Source organism: Tiliqua scincoides, chromosome 2 (assembly GCF_035046505.1).
Source record: "Tiliqua scincoides isolate rTilSci1 chromosome 2, rTilSci1.hap2, whole genome shotgun sequence".
Taxonomy (NCBI): domain Eukaryota; kingdom Metazoa; phylum Chordata; class Lepidosauria; order Squamata; family Scincidae; genus Tiliqua; species Tiliqua scincoides.
The window spans coordinates 265,575,838-265,591,045 of NC_089822.1; the positions used below are offsets into that span (position 1 = coordinate 265,575,838).

The 15,208-nt window shown below is 48.5% G+C and overlaps 1 protein-coding gene and 1 long non-coding RNA gene across 2 annotated transcripts in view; both read left to right on the forward strand.

Moving 5' to 3' along the window:
• Window positions 1–6,615, forward strand: LOC136640543 (uncharacterized). The gene is made up of 3 exons (XR_010793801.1): window positions 1–73; window positions 3,001–3,119; window positions 5,029–6,615. It is a non-coding gene; the product is annotated as an uncharacterized lncRNA (long non-coding RNA).
• Window positions 6,616–11,199: 4,584 nt separating this feature from the next.
• LOC136640324 (zinc finger protein 721-like) overlaps window positions 11,200–15,208 on the forward strand; it is a 37,368-nt gene continuing 33,359 nt past the window's right edge. Inside the window, exons 1-3 of the mRNA XM_066615367.1 lie at window positions 11,200–11,231; window positions 12,211–12,293; window positions 14,997–15,165. Coding sequence (XP_066471464.1) covers window positions 12,219–12,293; window positions 14,997–15,165 — 244 coding nt within the window. The 5' untranslated portion in view covers window positions 11,200–11,231; window positions 12,211–12,218. The remainder of the gene's footprint in view (window positions 11,232–12,210; window positions 12,294–14,996; window positions 15,166–15,208) is intronic.

The window sequence follows — 15,208 nt, forward strand, 5'->3', positions numbered from 1 at the left end:
AGGGGTCAGAGAGGAGCCCCCACATGGGGATTGGAGCTCAGGCTGAGCCCAGCCAGTGAAGAGAAGGCAGAAGGTAGTGAAAACAGCAAGTGGGACATCCCCTCCCATTGCATCCTAAACTTTATCTGTTTGGGGGACTGCTGCCCTTAATGATCTTATTTATGTAGTGGGGGCTCCTATTGTTTTTTGTATGTACTTTAAAAAAAAACCTTAATATGTATATATTAATATGTATATATTAATATTAATTTGTATATATTTAATATTACATTATACTCCATAGCGCTGTTGGTAGCTTCCTGGTGCCTGGTTTTAACAGACACAGGTGGGGTATAAAAATCGTAAGAATAAGAATGGATATTACAGCTGGAAAGGGTCCTTCCAGCACCTGAGCCTGATCCAGAAGGACCAGAGTTCCTCTGAGTGTTGTTCTCTTCAGATTAAGGAACCAAGCAGTACAAAGCAGGGTGAACCCTCTACATCCAACTCTCCTCCACCCCTCTGCATCTCTGCATCAGAATCCGTCCCCACCCGCTGCATCTCCACATTGGAGCCCCCCCCCCATCTGCTCTCCTGATCCCAGTTACAGGACTTCCATCTTTGGAAGCTGCTAAGTCTCACTTTTGTAGACAGGGCTTGATGGAACAAAAACAGGAGAAGGACAGAACCGAGGCAGAAAATGTAACAGGGGAGACAGGTCTTTTGATGGCCCTGGAAAGGCTTTGCAGAAGCATGTTTTGCAAGGAGATTTCCTGAAGGAGAGTGAGGTGACTGGACAGGCAGAGAAAGGAGGAAAGAGAGACAGAGGGGCAGAAGGAAAGAGAAAATAAATCGATGCTTCCTTCTCCTTCTTCCTAGTTGTAAGAGAGCCTGTTTCTTTCCTGTGGTTCCTGCTGCTGCAAGGTATCCAAGGAACTGGCTCAGCAGAGTGTCACCTTCAGGGTGCAACAGTTGGGATGCTAATCAGTGGACCAGCAGGATATTCTAATTGACCCCATTACTATTTCTATGGCATCACACGTTGTCACATATTGTCACTCTGCCTCTTTCACTTCCTAACTGTTCCCTCAATCACAGTGACAAGCATATTGAGGAGCAGGGAGCTTTTTCTCCCCACACTTCCAGGAGTTGAAGTCACCCCCAATACTGAGCTTAGAATTCATTTTAATTGCCCTGTGGCACTTTTCAGAGAACTTCTGCCTTCTCCCCACCCAAGATGCTTTCCTTGGCCATTTGCTCACAGCTGGCATAATTTGGGGAGGAGCATCAAGCAAACATACTCATGCTGGCCCATCATAGGGCTTCAGGCTTTGCCAGAGTCTGATGAGATACTCAGGCTGTGTCCCTCTTTTGCTGCTGTTGAAGCAGCAACATCTGTCTTTCAAAAAAGGTCCACATCTGGCCATGTGCATCCTGCCTTAGCTTGAAGAGAGGGGTTGGCAGAGACACCAGCATGGGCTGCTCACACCTGCTGGCCTCTGACAGCTACCCACTCTGGAAGGCGGCTTGGGGGGGTGGTGGCTGGCTATTTCCCTTCCCACGCACGTAAACATTGTTTGTAGATCTTTACAAGTATACAAAAAGATGCCCATAATGCCTAACATATTGAAAATAAGATTAAATCCAGTGACATAGCATTTGAAACCATAGTAAATACACAGTTGAAAAGAACATATACATATGTATGATTTTGTACATATGCATGTACAAAAATACAGACTATATTATTAGAGAATAGAAGAATACAGACCAATTCCATTCTTATATCCCTGTGCCAGCATCTTGCAGCTCAGGATGACCCAAAGGAGCTCCAAATCTCCTGGAAACAGCTCCAGTAGCTGGTTTTTCTTCCTCGGACAGCTTGATATATGTTAACTGTAGTCAGTCATGGAAAACTGAGCGCTTTCCACATGCGCTGCCTCCGACGCATCCTCGGCATCACCTGGCAGGACAAAGTTCCAAACAACACAGTCCTGGAACGTGCTGGAATCCCTAGCATGTATTCACTGCTGAAACAGAGACGCCTGCGTTGGCTTGGTCATGTCGTGAGAATGGATGATGGCCGGATCCCAAAGGATCTCCTCTATGGAGAACTCGTGCAAGGAAAGCGCCCTACAGGTAGACTACAGCTGCGATACAAGGACATCTGCAAGAGGGATCTGAAGGCCTTAGGGATGGACCTCAACAAGTGGGAAACCCTGGCCTCTGAGCGGCCCGCTTGGAGGCAGGCTGTGCAGCATGGCCTTTCCCAGTTTGAAGAGACACTTGGCCAACAGTCTGAGGCTAAGAGGCAAAGAAGGAAGGCCCATAGCCAGGGAGACAGACCAGGGACAGACTGCACTTGCTCCCGGTGTGGAAGGGATTGTCACTCCCGGATTGGCCTTTTCAGCCACACTAGACGCTGTGCCAGAACCACCTTTCAGAGCGCGATACCATAGTTTTTCGAGACTGAAGGTTGCCAATACTAAGTCAGTCATGTTGCCTGCCAACATTGCCTGGACTGCTTTTCCATTACATATAAGTAGGTTGCCTTGATTCTCATGTTTTGCCATTGATATTGTAGCTACGATCATGTTTCCCTGCAGGAACCCATGCTTTCCAGGGCTGGCATTTCTTGCACCAGAAAAAGAAAAATGGATACCCAATTGTCAAATATTGTTAAAAAAAACAATACTAAGAACATAAGAACAGCCCCACTGGATCAGGCCATAGGCCCATCTAGTCCAGCTTCCTGTATCTCACAGGGGGCCCACCAAATGCCCCAGGGAGCACACCTGATAACAAGAGACCTGCATCCTGGTGCCCTCCCTTGCATCTGGCATAGCCCATTTCTAAAATCAGGAGGTGGCACATACACATCATGGCTTGTAACCCGAAATACTGCAGGGGAATGCCCAGTTCCTCACCACAATTTCCCCTTCCAAGTTGTGAATAAAAAGGTATGATCAGATGAGGTTATAGCAAAATTATTTCTGAACAGTGGACACTTTCTCCTTCCAGAGTCCGGTGTCCTTCGAGGAGGTGGCTGTGCGCAGAGGAGTGTGCTCTGCTGGATTGAGGCCAGAAGACTCTGTACAGGGAAGTCATGCTGGAAAATTATGGAATTGTGGCCTCTCTGGGTAAGGATGTCCTTTCTCCCTTTTTATTATTGGCAACCTTCAGTCTCGAAAGACTATGGTATCGCGCTCTGAAAGGTGGTTCTGGCACAGCGTCTAGTGTGGCTGAAAAGGCCAATCCGGGAGTGACAATCCCTTCCACACCGGGAGCAAGTGGGTAAGAAACAAAGGCATGAGTTGCTGTTCTTTTGGTTTCCCACTGTCAGAATTGGGGTGGGGTGTGTGGGGCTGCAACTTGTGCCTTGCTATTGCAGAGCTGAGCTTGGTCTGACTGATGCTCCTTGGGGAGGATTGACATTTGTGAAATTTGTGAAAACAATTGTGAAAAGTACCAAATCCCAGTTTGGGGCACACCAGGTCTGAAAATGAGCCACTTGTAACTGACAGTGCTTGTCATGCCTTGTCATTCTCCTTCATAGTTTTTTTTTAACCATTATTTGGTGGGTTGTGGGAGGGGCTTTCCCCAAGAGTCAGGAATGCCCCCTTATTCTACCAGAGAAATAGGGTGTGTGGGACTGGAACAAGTCCAGGAGATGCCTGCTGTGCTTTGCTGTTACAGAGCTGAGCTTGGCCTGACTGCTACCCTCTTGGAAGCTGAATAAAAGCACCTAAATCCCTACAAAAAGAGCTTGATTGTGAAAAATACAAAATCTCCTTTTGGGATATGCCAAGCATGCCAACTGGATCACTTGAAACTACTCTTGGTTCTCATTCATCCTAATTCTCACTCCTCATCATTCTTCTTTCTCTGCATTATTGAATGTCTTTTCCATTAATTGGTGGCTTATCCAGAACCAGGTTGTGCTGGGGAAGAATTTTGAGTGGTCTCCCTGACTTTTGTCCTCTCCCCATGGAAATGTGAATTTATCATGCTCACCTAAAGGGGGTGTTGTTACCTCCACTTGATTCTGATGCTACCAGAGACACTTATAAAATTATATTTTATTTTCCCAAGAGGCCAGCATAGGAGGCACATAACCTGTACCAGATCTCCTCCAGGGCTTGTGGCTAATGCCATGTTGGACGTGGTCTGTGCTGGTGCCAACAAAGGACTTTGGAACCTGTCAGTTTGAACCTGTCAGGTCTAAAACAAACAGAGAAACAGCCAGCTTGAGTTATCCTTCACTTGGTTTTCTCTAGTGCCCAGATCTTGATACCTTATTATGAAAAACCGCTTTGTTCAGGAAGAGACTTTTTGCCCAGGTCAACGAAGGGGATGTCTTAGCCCTTAAGTAGCTCTTCCGACCTGAGCTTTTCTTGAGGAAGTATTCATGGATTTCGGGGATAGAGGAAAGCCACCCTCGACGCTTCTAACTCAGTAATGTCTACACTGACTGACTGCAGCTCTGCAGGAATTTTTCACAGCCCATCCTTCTACTAGTGATGGATTCAGGGGTCTCTTGCGTGCAGAGCAGGTTCTCTACCACTGAGCTATGGCTGCTCTGGACAAGTGTGGTACTCCAATGAGAGTCCTGCTGAAGGGATAAAAAAGCAGAAGGCCACCCCCTTCCTCTGCTTGCCTAACTTCCCAGTCTCTTTGCAGATAGAGAGTTGCATTAGGAGGAGGAGGGGGACAGTTGGCCTTCTGGTTGCAGCTTCCTTTCCATGTACTGAGAGATGGATGTCAGAAATGTGACTGGTTTCAGCTCCACATCTGGTTCCCAAGCTAGTGATTAATTCCAGGTTTCATGAGCAGTGAGCCTGCACTCCCACAAGCCAGATGGACACTTTGGGATCTATGCAGCTGTTTCTGCAGCACATTGACGTGTGAGAGTTCAAAGAGCTTCTGTCCCCCTCTGTGTCCTTCTGGTGTGTGTGTGTGTGGGGGGGGGTCAGCCTAGGATCAGGTGGCTTTGGAAACCTGTGACATTTTGTGAATTGGAGTAACTCATCTCCTTGTTTTCCTTCTCAGAGAAATTTCCCAAACCTGCCATCGTTTCCCAGCTGGAACGAGGGGAGTATGCATTTCTCCAGGAAGAAGAGGAATTGGCGGGTAACTTGCTGATGTGCAGGACTTCTGAACACAGCAGTAGCTTTGGCCCAGAGGGTGCTGGGTTGAATGGGGACCCTCCACCACATTGGAAACTCTCCTCCCCTCTGGGATATGATGCAGTGTTTAGGGTGAGTCAGCAGAATACATCTCTGCCATTCTGATCTCATCACTTGCAAGCCGTGGTAGCAGCTTGGCTGAGCCGTAGACTGAAAGTGCCTCCAGCTTTTCTCTTCTGCTCTTCCTGTTCCTTCAGGAAGTGGTAGGAGGCGTAATAGAAGCAAGTAGATAGTTGGAGGTGGCTGTCCATTCACTTCTGAGACGTTCATTGATGGACCAGTGCTTTACAGTTACTCTGTGTTATGTAGCTTACAAAGCCACAGGATCCCAACTACAGAAACACCAGGATTGAACATGGGAAGCTGCCTTATGGTGAGACAGCTTGGTCCTGGTCCTTCTAGCTCAGTACTTTCTACACTGATGGCAGAGGCTCTCCAGGGTTTCTGGGGGAACTTACATCTTGAAGTGCTGCCAGAGATTGATCCTGGGATCTTCTGCATGCAAAACAGCTGCTCTGCCCCAGAGCCATAGCCCCTTCCCTTGAGCTTTGTCTCTTTAGAAACTTCCCATCCCTTAAAGGAGATTCTATGAGTCATTTTAGGCCCAACTCAGGTCTGACACAGGGACCTGTGTCATTTGCTACCTGTTCCCTTGGAACAAGCATATAAATGCTTGGAGTGTGCAAATAACTTCAGCCAGAGCTCAAGCCTGACTGCGCATCTAAGGATACACAAAGGAGAGAAGCCACATAAATGCTTGGCATGTGGGAAGAGCTTCAGTAAGAGATCAAATCTGACTGTTCATCAAAGAACCCATACAGGGGAGAAACCCTTTAAATGCTTGGAGTGTGGAAAGAGCTTCAATAAGAGCTCACCCCTGGCATCACATCTAAGAATACACACAGGGGAGAAACCATAAAAATGCATTGAGTGTGGTAAGTGCTTCTGTCAGTCTTCAAATCTTACTTCTCATGAAGTAATTTACACCAGACAGAAACCATTTAAATGATTGGTGTGGTGAAAGCTTTTGCCATTGATAAGCCTTAAGGCACATCAAGCTATGTACACAGGATAAAAACTACATCAGTGCTTTGAGGGTGAAAACACCTCCAATCAGAGGAAAAATCTTCATTCACATGAAAAGCCATAGGAGGAGTTTCAGCCTTGCTTTGTTATTAAAAGTGGCTTTCCTTAACTCAAAACGTACCAGTGAGACTGATTGTTCGGAGAGCCAATGGGGTGTTATTCTGACATCGCAAGGAACCATGATGTTAGTAGAACCATAAGTTAGCTCTCATTTCTATGTATTACAGCCAATACTAGAACTCTTATTCTGTTGTGTCTGTATCATCAAGTTGGCCACTGTTTTTTTGCTGGTTACTGATTTGTTGCATCACCTGTACTGTAAAATGTTTTTTGTTTTTTTTAAATAAAGTTAATGAGTGTTACACCAACCTGTCCCTGACAGTCCATATAGGCAGCACATTATTCCCCATGTCTGACTGAAAGATGCTTCTCTGCAGTATCCACCCCTTGGTTCTAGTCCTGCCCTCAGTGCCAAAGCGAGATGCCCACAGAATGTGGGCCACAAGAGTTGCTTCAGATGCTACTTTTCTGGCCTGGAGGGCAAGAGGGAGAGCAGGTGTGCCTCCCATCCAGCCTGGGAGTTGAGGGCTCTGTTTGGGAAAACTTTAAGTTTGATGGTACTTACCCTATGTCAGCAATTTTCAACCTTTTTCATCTCACAGCACACTGACAAGGCACTAAAATTGTCACAGCGCACCTTTGACAATTGACAAGGCACGCCATGCTGCCAGTGGGGGGCTCACATCCCCCATTGGCCCTACTAATAAGTGACCTTTCCCCAAATTCTTGTGACACACTTGGGGACCACACACAGCACACCAATGTGTCCTGGCTCAATGGTTGAAAATGCCTGTCCTATGTAATACCTCAGGAGGGACAAGACCAGAGGGCTTCCTCTATGTTCAGAAGTTAGTTCATCCAGGTGGGCATTAGGAGTAAATACAGGAGGGAATGAGGAGATTATTTATGCTGTGAGGGCTCCTATTGCTTTTTAAATGTCTTTTGTTTTTGAGCCATAGTGTGCAGTATATTTAATACTGAGTTTTATTGTTGGGAGCTGTTAAAAGCTTCCATGTTCCTGGTTCTAATTGAGAGAGGTGGGATAGAAATGGTGAGAGAGAGAGATCTGGATTTGCAGCTGAAGAGTGTCCTTGCAACATCCCAGCCTGATCTAGAAAGACCAGAGAGTTGATCTCTTTTGGATGAAGGAGGACAGAGCAGGGAACCCTTCACCATCCACTCCCCTACACCCCTTTCATCACCAAATCAGGGCTTCCCCTCATTAGCTCTTGTGATCCCAGTTACAGACATCATTGGGAATCAATAAGGCACCGTCCTTGGAGGCTGTTCTGTTTCATTCTTCTGGACTGGGCTTGATGGAGGAAAAACAGGAGGTGGAGGAACCCAGGCAGAATCTGTAGCGAGAAAAGAAGGTCTTTTGGTGGGACTGGAAAGGCTTTAAGAACATAAGAAGAGCCCCACTGGATCAGGCCATAGGCCCATCTAGTCCAGCTTCCTGTATCTCACAGCGGCACACCAAATGCCCCAGGGGGCACACCTGATAACAAGAGATCTCATCCTGGTGCCCTCCCTTGCATCTGACATATTCTTTGGTGTCAGGAGTTCTCTCTGATCACACATGTAGAATAATTGGGAAGAGGCATCAAGCAGGCACCCACATGCCCTCCCATCACAGGGGCTCAGGCTTTGCCATGACCTCTGAGTCTCCTGACACCCGCATTGCGCCCCTGTGGAGGCAGCAACACTCATTTTTGGAAGAATGCCCACAGCAGGGCATCTGAATTCTGTTCTGGCTTCGACTGGTAGGGACACCAGCATGGACCACTCATACCTGCTGGCTCCTGGCAGCTACCTGCTCTGGAAGCTGGCACTGGGGGGTCATCTTGCTACACAAATATTGTTCTTAGATATTTACAAGACTACTGAGGGATTTTTATAACGCCTAATATATTGAAAATAAGATTACATTAATGGTGCAATCCTAACTGTGCCCTAGGCTGGCACAAATCCCATGCGCCAGCCTGGGAGGGTTGCAAACATGCCGTAAAGCACATTTGCACCTCCATGGAAGTAAGCCGTGACAGTGCATGGAGGTGCCAGTGCATGGAGGTGCACTGGAAAGGCCTTAAGAACATAAGAAGAGCCCTACTGGATCAGGCCATAGGCCCATCTAGGCCAAATCCAACCTCCATGGTGGCAGGAGATGGTAGGTCCACGCTCAGCCAGCTCAGGGGTTGGGGGGGGGCAGGCGGAGGGCAGGGAGGAGGCAGGAGGGCGGTAGGTGGGCAGGCAGGGAGTGGGAGACAGGGCCAGGAACTGGCAGTTATGTCAGATCCTAGCCCCTATTCCCCAGGCAGCATGGAGCGGCTCCTGATTGCTCTGTTCTGCTTGGATCTGTGCAAACTCCTCAGGTGGTGCAGATCCGAGTAGACCCATTGGAGCCGCTGCAGCTGTCCCTGGGGTAAGGGGGAAAGTTTCCCCTTGCCTCTAACTGAGCCACAGTAGGCAGGGTGTTGAGCTAGGGGGTCCCCTTTGGCCCACCAGCAGTGCCAGCCCATCCAGCCACCTGATCAGCAGCACACGGAAAAGAGCTTCAGGGTGCCTTTCACTACACGCCTGCTTCTGCTGCCTCCAGCCTGCCCCCAATTTAAGCGGGAATGATCTCCTTCATGCTCACTTGAGTGAGAAGGAGCTGATTCCCTTCCTTAATGTGTACTGCTGTGAAACCCAGAGTAGGATGTCTCCAAGAGAGTATATGGTACATAGGACCACTCTTTCTCTTGTAAGTAGAAACAGTTGCTCTATGTGCTGTACACTCTCTTGGAGGCATCATAATCTTCGAGTTTCACGGAGTGCACAAGGAGTATAGGAGGGGAATGATCTTTTTGCTCAAATGAGAAGGACCTCAGAGGCCATTGAGGAAGGGCCCTGAGTTTGCCTGAGTTCAATCGCTGGCACCCCAAGTAGGGCAGTGAATATGTTTTGCCTCAGTCCCCTGAGAGTTGCTGCTGGCCAGAGTTGACAGTACTGTACTGTTCCCAGTATACAATGGATGACGGAGAGGCAAACTAACAGGACAGGAGAATTCAAAGGGCTTCGGAAAAAGCTTTTACTACATTTGCAAACGGGTCCACCACAAAGGCATGACGGACAACTAAGACCAGAATTGGTTACATGTTTATAGCATAGTTTCAACAGGGGAGGGGAGAGGGGAACTTAGTAAATTATCTATAGGAACTTGCATCATGCTTACATAATGAACTTGGTGTTTTCTAAAGTACATTCTATGGTCAAAATGTTTCAATTCTTTATGTGCAGGTTAGAGCAACTTGTTCTGAAGGGGTGGTTATGCAAAGTTTGTTCTGCAAGCTCTGTAGATAGTGGCAGTGTTTTGTTCATCCCTTGGACTTCCTTGGGGTCAGTAGTGCTTATCTTTGTATAACAAACATGCTGTCCTAAGCTGATGGTCAGAGGCCCCTTTTCAGGTTTGAGTCACAGTGCCTGCTTCCAGTTTTGGACTAATGTGCTGTGGTTTCTCTGCTTGGGTTTTTTTTTTTTTTTTTTGAGTAGGGGTTTTTCAGGTACAGTACTGAGTTTGACTGCCTGAGAAGATAGGAGTGTGGTGGTGAAGATCATCACAGTTCCTCTTTTCCAATCCAGGGAACTGGAGGAGGAGGAGCAGCGGTAGAGGAAAGTGGAGGGACAGAAGAGGGCACCCCTCACCGACCTGCTGCCAGGGGCCAGAGGTTTATAGGCGTTCTGTCCCCCTTAACAAAGCGTGGAGTTATTAGCATCAGATGAAAAGCTCCTCTGCTGCTCTTAATGAAACACAAGCACAACCAGACTCTGTATTGTTGACCCCAAGCCCAGTGGTTCCCAAACTTTTTCGACTGCCGGCTCTCTTGACCTACTGGGCCACTGGCTGTGGCCCTATTAGAGCTACAATCCTATAGGATGGCAGGTTTTTCACAAGGATTCCATGGCTGGTTTCTGCAGCTCCCTGGAGAGCCAGGCTTCACATTTTGGGAACCACTGGCCAAGTGGTTTCCAGGTGGGAAATGAGTTCTCCCAGGACTGGAGCACTCTGCCTGGTCTGTCCTCCCAGCAAGGCAGAGAAAAAGGGAGGCAAAGTGGGTGTGCTGCTGCCCCACCTCCTGCCTCTGGCAAAGGGAAAGGATCGGGTGTACAGAGATTGTGCTTGATGTCCAGGGTCTTCTGGCAGGTTTAACTCATCCTCCTGCTCCACTGGGAGGTGAAGCTGCAAGACATGCTTCGAAAAACCGTGTGAAAGGGATGCATGTGGGACTGAAGTTTGGAACCTGGAAATTCCACCTGCTGATGGATGATGCTAAGATGTTCCTTGATGCTGCGGTGAGCACAGTTAGAATGAGAAGCAACAGAAAGTCAGAGTTGGGAGGCTTCTTAGAGGTCATCTAGTCCAACCCCCTCCTCTGGGCAGGCAACTACAGCATCACTAACAGGAGACCATCTGGCTTCTGTGTACAAACCTCCAGCAAGGGAGAGTCCAGAACTACATGAGGCAGACTGATCCGGTGCCCGACAGTCAGTACAGGTAGGACCTTCTTCCCCATGTCTGGCTGACATCCGCTTCTCTGCAGTTTCCACCCCCCAGTTCTAGTCCTGCCCTTGGAACCCAAGTGAGATGCTCACAGAACCTGGACCAGGCGCATTGCTTCTGATGCTGCTTTTTTGTCTGGGGGGAGAAAGAGGGGGAGCTGATACGCCTCCAGGTGAATTTGGGGGGTCCAATTCACCTGCAAAGAGCCAGTCCTGGTTTTCTTTAGGGATGCCCTGTAAGGGTTAAAAGTGGTGACTGCAGATTCCTAGAGGGGCAAACAGGGAAGGGGGAAGGGAATGAGGTCACTTCCTGTCCTCCCCCTTTCCTTTGCTTCTCCTGGCCACATGGATGTGGTCTGCAGCCCCTTCTGGGATCTGGTGGTGAGTCCAAAGCCGGCTGGGGAAAGAGGGAGTCCCAGGCAGAAGAGGGAGGAAAGGAAGGGAGAGGAAAAGATGGGGTGGGAGAGAAGCCCCCAGGTGGGAAGAGGAGCCCAGGCTCAGAGCCCAACCAGTGCAGAGAGAGTGGGAGGGGATGAGAGAAGACAAAATGGGACAACCCCCCTCCCAACTGCATGCTAAACTGTGGTGTGTTTTGGAGCTGCTAGTCTTAGATGGGTTTATTTTTGAACCATTCCATATATTGAACATGACCTTTCACTGCTTGGACCTGTTGTAAGCTTCTCTGTGCTTGGTTTTAACAGAGGCAGGTGAGATATAAATCATATCATATCATCATATCAACTGAATCATACTGCAACAGAAAAGGGTCCTTCCAGCATCTGCGCCTGGTCCAGAAGCAGTAGAGTGTTCTTTAGAGAGTTGCAGCACTTTCCTATGTAAATTTACTCAGAAGTCCTATTGTGTTTAGTGGGGCTTACTCCCAGGAAAGTGATTTGAGGGGTACAAAGCAGGGTGAGCTCCCCTGCATCTCCAAATCTAGGTCCCCCCATCAGTTCACATGATCCCACTTCTGTAAGTGGCATCCAGGAGGGCACCTGGATTCAATAATGCACCTGCCTTGCATGCTGAAAAGCAGCAGCAGAAGGATGTAGCCAAGGCAGTGAGAAATGTAGTGAGGAAGGCAGGTCTTTTGGTGGGCCTGGAAGGGCTTTGCAGAAGCGTGTTTTGGGAGGAGATTTCCTGGCTGTAGGCAGAGACGGGAGGAAAGAGACATAAGGGCAGAAGGAAAGTTAGATGAAAATAGATCAAGCCTTGCGAGGTTTACCCCACTCAGGCGTTTCTGGATCAGAACCAGAGTGATGGATCAAATAGGAAGAGGATTTCAAATTGCACAGGGAAGTGAAATACAGAAAGGGCATCAAGAGCAAATGCCTTTCCATCACCTTTGTCTATTTCATAGGCAGTGGGATGGCTTCAGGGCCACATTCCAGACAGTCTCCTCTTTGGCATGGAGCAGAATCAGCAACTCTGCAGCCTGCTCAGGTAAGAGGCAGATCTCCAGGGCAATGCTGAAGAAACAGCTATGGAAGGAACCCCCTTTTTCAGGGCCTGAAAAAACCGCTTTCTTTCTTTGAAGATTCACAGAACAGTGTGAACCTTGGGCTGCAAGACTTGGGAGTCCAATTGGCTGAGCAGCAGAGGATTGTAATTAGCCCCATCTTATTTGGCTGGCATCACATAGATATTCCTTGGAGTTGGGAATTTCTCTCTCTACCTTCACTTCTGGCATAATCAGGAGGAGGCATCAAGCAAGCACACGCGGGACATCCCAGCGCAGGGGCTCAGGCTTTGCTAGCAAACTTGGAGCCTCCTGAAATATTTGGGCTGTGCCCATGTTAAGGCAGTGACCACATTTAGTAAGTGTGCAGTCAAAAAGGACTCAAAAAGGACATGTGGGCATGTGGGCTTGGCCTAGTACTGGCCAAAGCTCAGGGATCTGTGGATAATGTTCAAGCAGGGATCACAGAGATCAGGGATCACAGAGAAATTATGCATAAATTATGCATGGGAAGGATAAAATGGATAGAGAGATGCTCTTTACACTCTCACACAACACCAGAACCAGGGGACATCCACTAAAATTGAGTGTTGGGAGGGTTAGGACAGACGGAAGAAAATATTTCTTTACTCAGCGTGTGGTCGGTCTATGGAACTCCTTGCTGCAGGATGTGGTGATGGCGTCTAGCCTGGACGCCTTTAAAAGGGGAGTGGCCAAGTTTCTGGAGGAAAAATCCATTATGGGTTACAAGCCATGATGTGTATGTGCAACCTTATGATTTTAGAAATGGGCCATGTCAGATGCAAGGGAGGGCATCAGGATGCAGGTCTTTTGTTATCAGGTGTGCTCCCTGGGGCATTTGGTGGGCTGCTGTGAGATACAGGAAGCTGGACTAGATGGGCCTATGGCCTGATCCAGTGGGACTGTTCTTATGTTCTTATGCATACCTGGCATTCTACAGCTCCAAGAAGACCCAAAGAAGCTCCAGATCGCCTTAGGGCAGTGGTTCCCAAACTTATAACATTGGTGGTGCCCTGCAGTCCCAACTCTCCCAGGTGCTGCCATCTTGAATTGTGCATGATGTTGCGCAAGTCCTGCAGGATCTCCCGCGATTCAAGGTGCCGCCGCCAGGGAGAGCCATTAAGAAAAAGCCTCTAGGGCAGGGTTTCTCAAACTTTGAGAGAGCTTTACTCCCCCAGTAAGTTCTAGTGTGGGAGGGGCTAGGGCAGCAAAGCATTGCCAAGGGGGGTAATGGGGGTGCTTGTGCCTTACTTTGCATGATGCAAAGCTTGAAGCAGGCTGCAGGAGGTGCAGGCAGCCCTGCACAGCGCTCCCCAATGCTTGGAACCTGCAAAAGAAGTGAGCGCAAAGCACCTCCTGCAGCTTGCTGCAGCCCAGCATTATGCAAAGTAAGGCACAAGCACCCCCCCATTGCCCCCCTTAGCAACGCGATCCCCCAGATCGCTTCGCTGCCTCCCTCTCCTTCTCCCACCACTTAAAGGGACGGGGGAAGTGTTACACGAACTGGTGGGTCACGACCCACCAGTTTGAGAACCACTGCTCTAGGGACATCCTGCAGTGCCCTTATGAGTTTGCTGCAGCACCCTTGGGCACTGTGTCTTATAGTTTAGGAACCACTGACTTAGGGAGAGAACTCCAGCAGCCTGTTTTTCCCCCCCAAAAAAGCCTGATATAGGTGACAGTAAACATTAGCACAGACTACAATCCTATGCCATCTTACCTGGGAGTTAGTCTCATTCAATGCAAGACATAGTGGAAATGGAAAAGGTGCAAAAGAGAGCAACTAAGATGATTACTGGGCTGCAGCACCTTCCTTATGAGGAAAGGCTACGATGTTTGGGCCTCTTCAGCCTAGAAAAGAGGCGCCTCAGGGGGGACATGATTGAGACACACAAAATTATGCACGGGAAGGAAAGAGTGGATAGAGAGATGTTCTTTACACTCTCACATAATACCAGAACCAGGGGACATCCACTAAAATTGAGTGTTGGGAGGGTTAGGACAGACAAAAGAAAATATTTCTTTACTCAGCATGTGGTCTGTCTGTGGAACTCCTTGCCACAGGATGTGGTGATGGCATCTGGCCTGGATGCCTTTAAAAGGGGAGTTGACAAGTTTCTGGAGGAAAAATCCATTACGGGTTACAAGCCATGATGTGTATGTGCAACCTCCTGATTTTAGAAATGGGCTATGTCAGATGCAAGGGAGGGCATCAGGATGCAGGTCTCTTGTTATCAGGTGTGCTCCCTGGGGCATTTGGTGGGCCACTGTGAGATACAGGAAGCTGGACTAGATGGACCTTATGTTCTTATGACTTTCTTCTAAGTAGACACGCCTAGGATTGTGCTGGCAGCCTGCTAACGTTGCCTAGACCCATTTTCAATCACAGGCCTGCTTTCCACATTTGGTCATTGATATCGTAGCTGTGATCACGCCATGAGGGCCTTTTCCTTCAGGGCCCCAAGTTTTGTATGGGACTCACCTGGCCCCCTCAGAAAAAAAGAGAAGAAAAATGGGTACCCAACTGCTCAAATGTTACTGAATATACTGCAGGGACATGCCCAGGTCCTCCCACTTCATTCTGCTTTCCAGGTGGTGAATAAAAGGGCAGGCAGGGGCTGTGGTGGAGACATTTTTTTTGAGGAACAGATAATTTCTTTCTTCAGGGTCTGGTGTCCTTCGAGGAGGTGGCTGTGCACTTCACAGAGGAGGAGTGGGCTCTGCTTGATCCAGACCAAAAGGCTCTGTACTGGGATGTCATGCTGGAGAATTACAGGATCGTGGCCTCTCTGGGTGAGGATGCCCTTTCTCCCTGGTGGGCAGGAACCAAAGCAGGTGCTGATCTTGTTTTTCCTTGTCAGGATTGCACTGTAGCAAT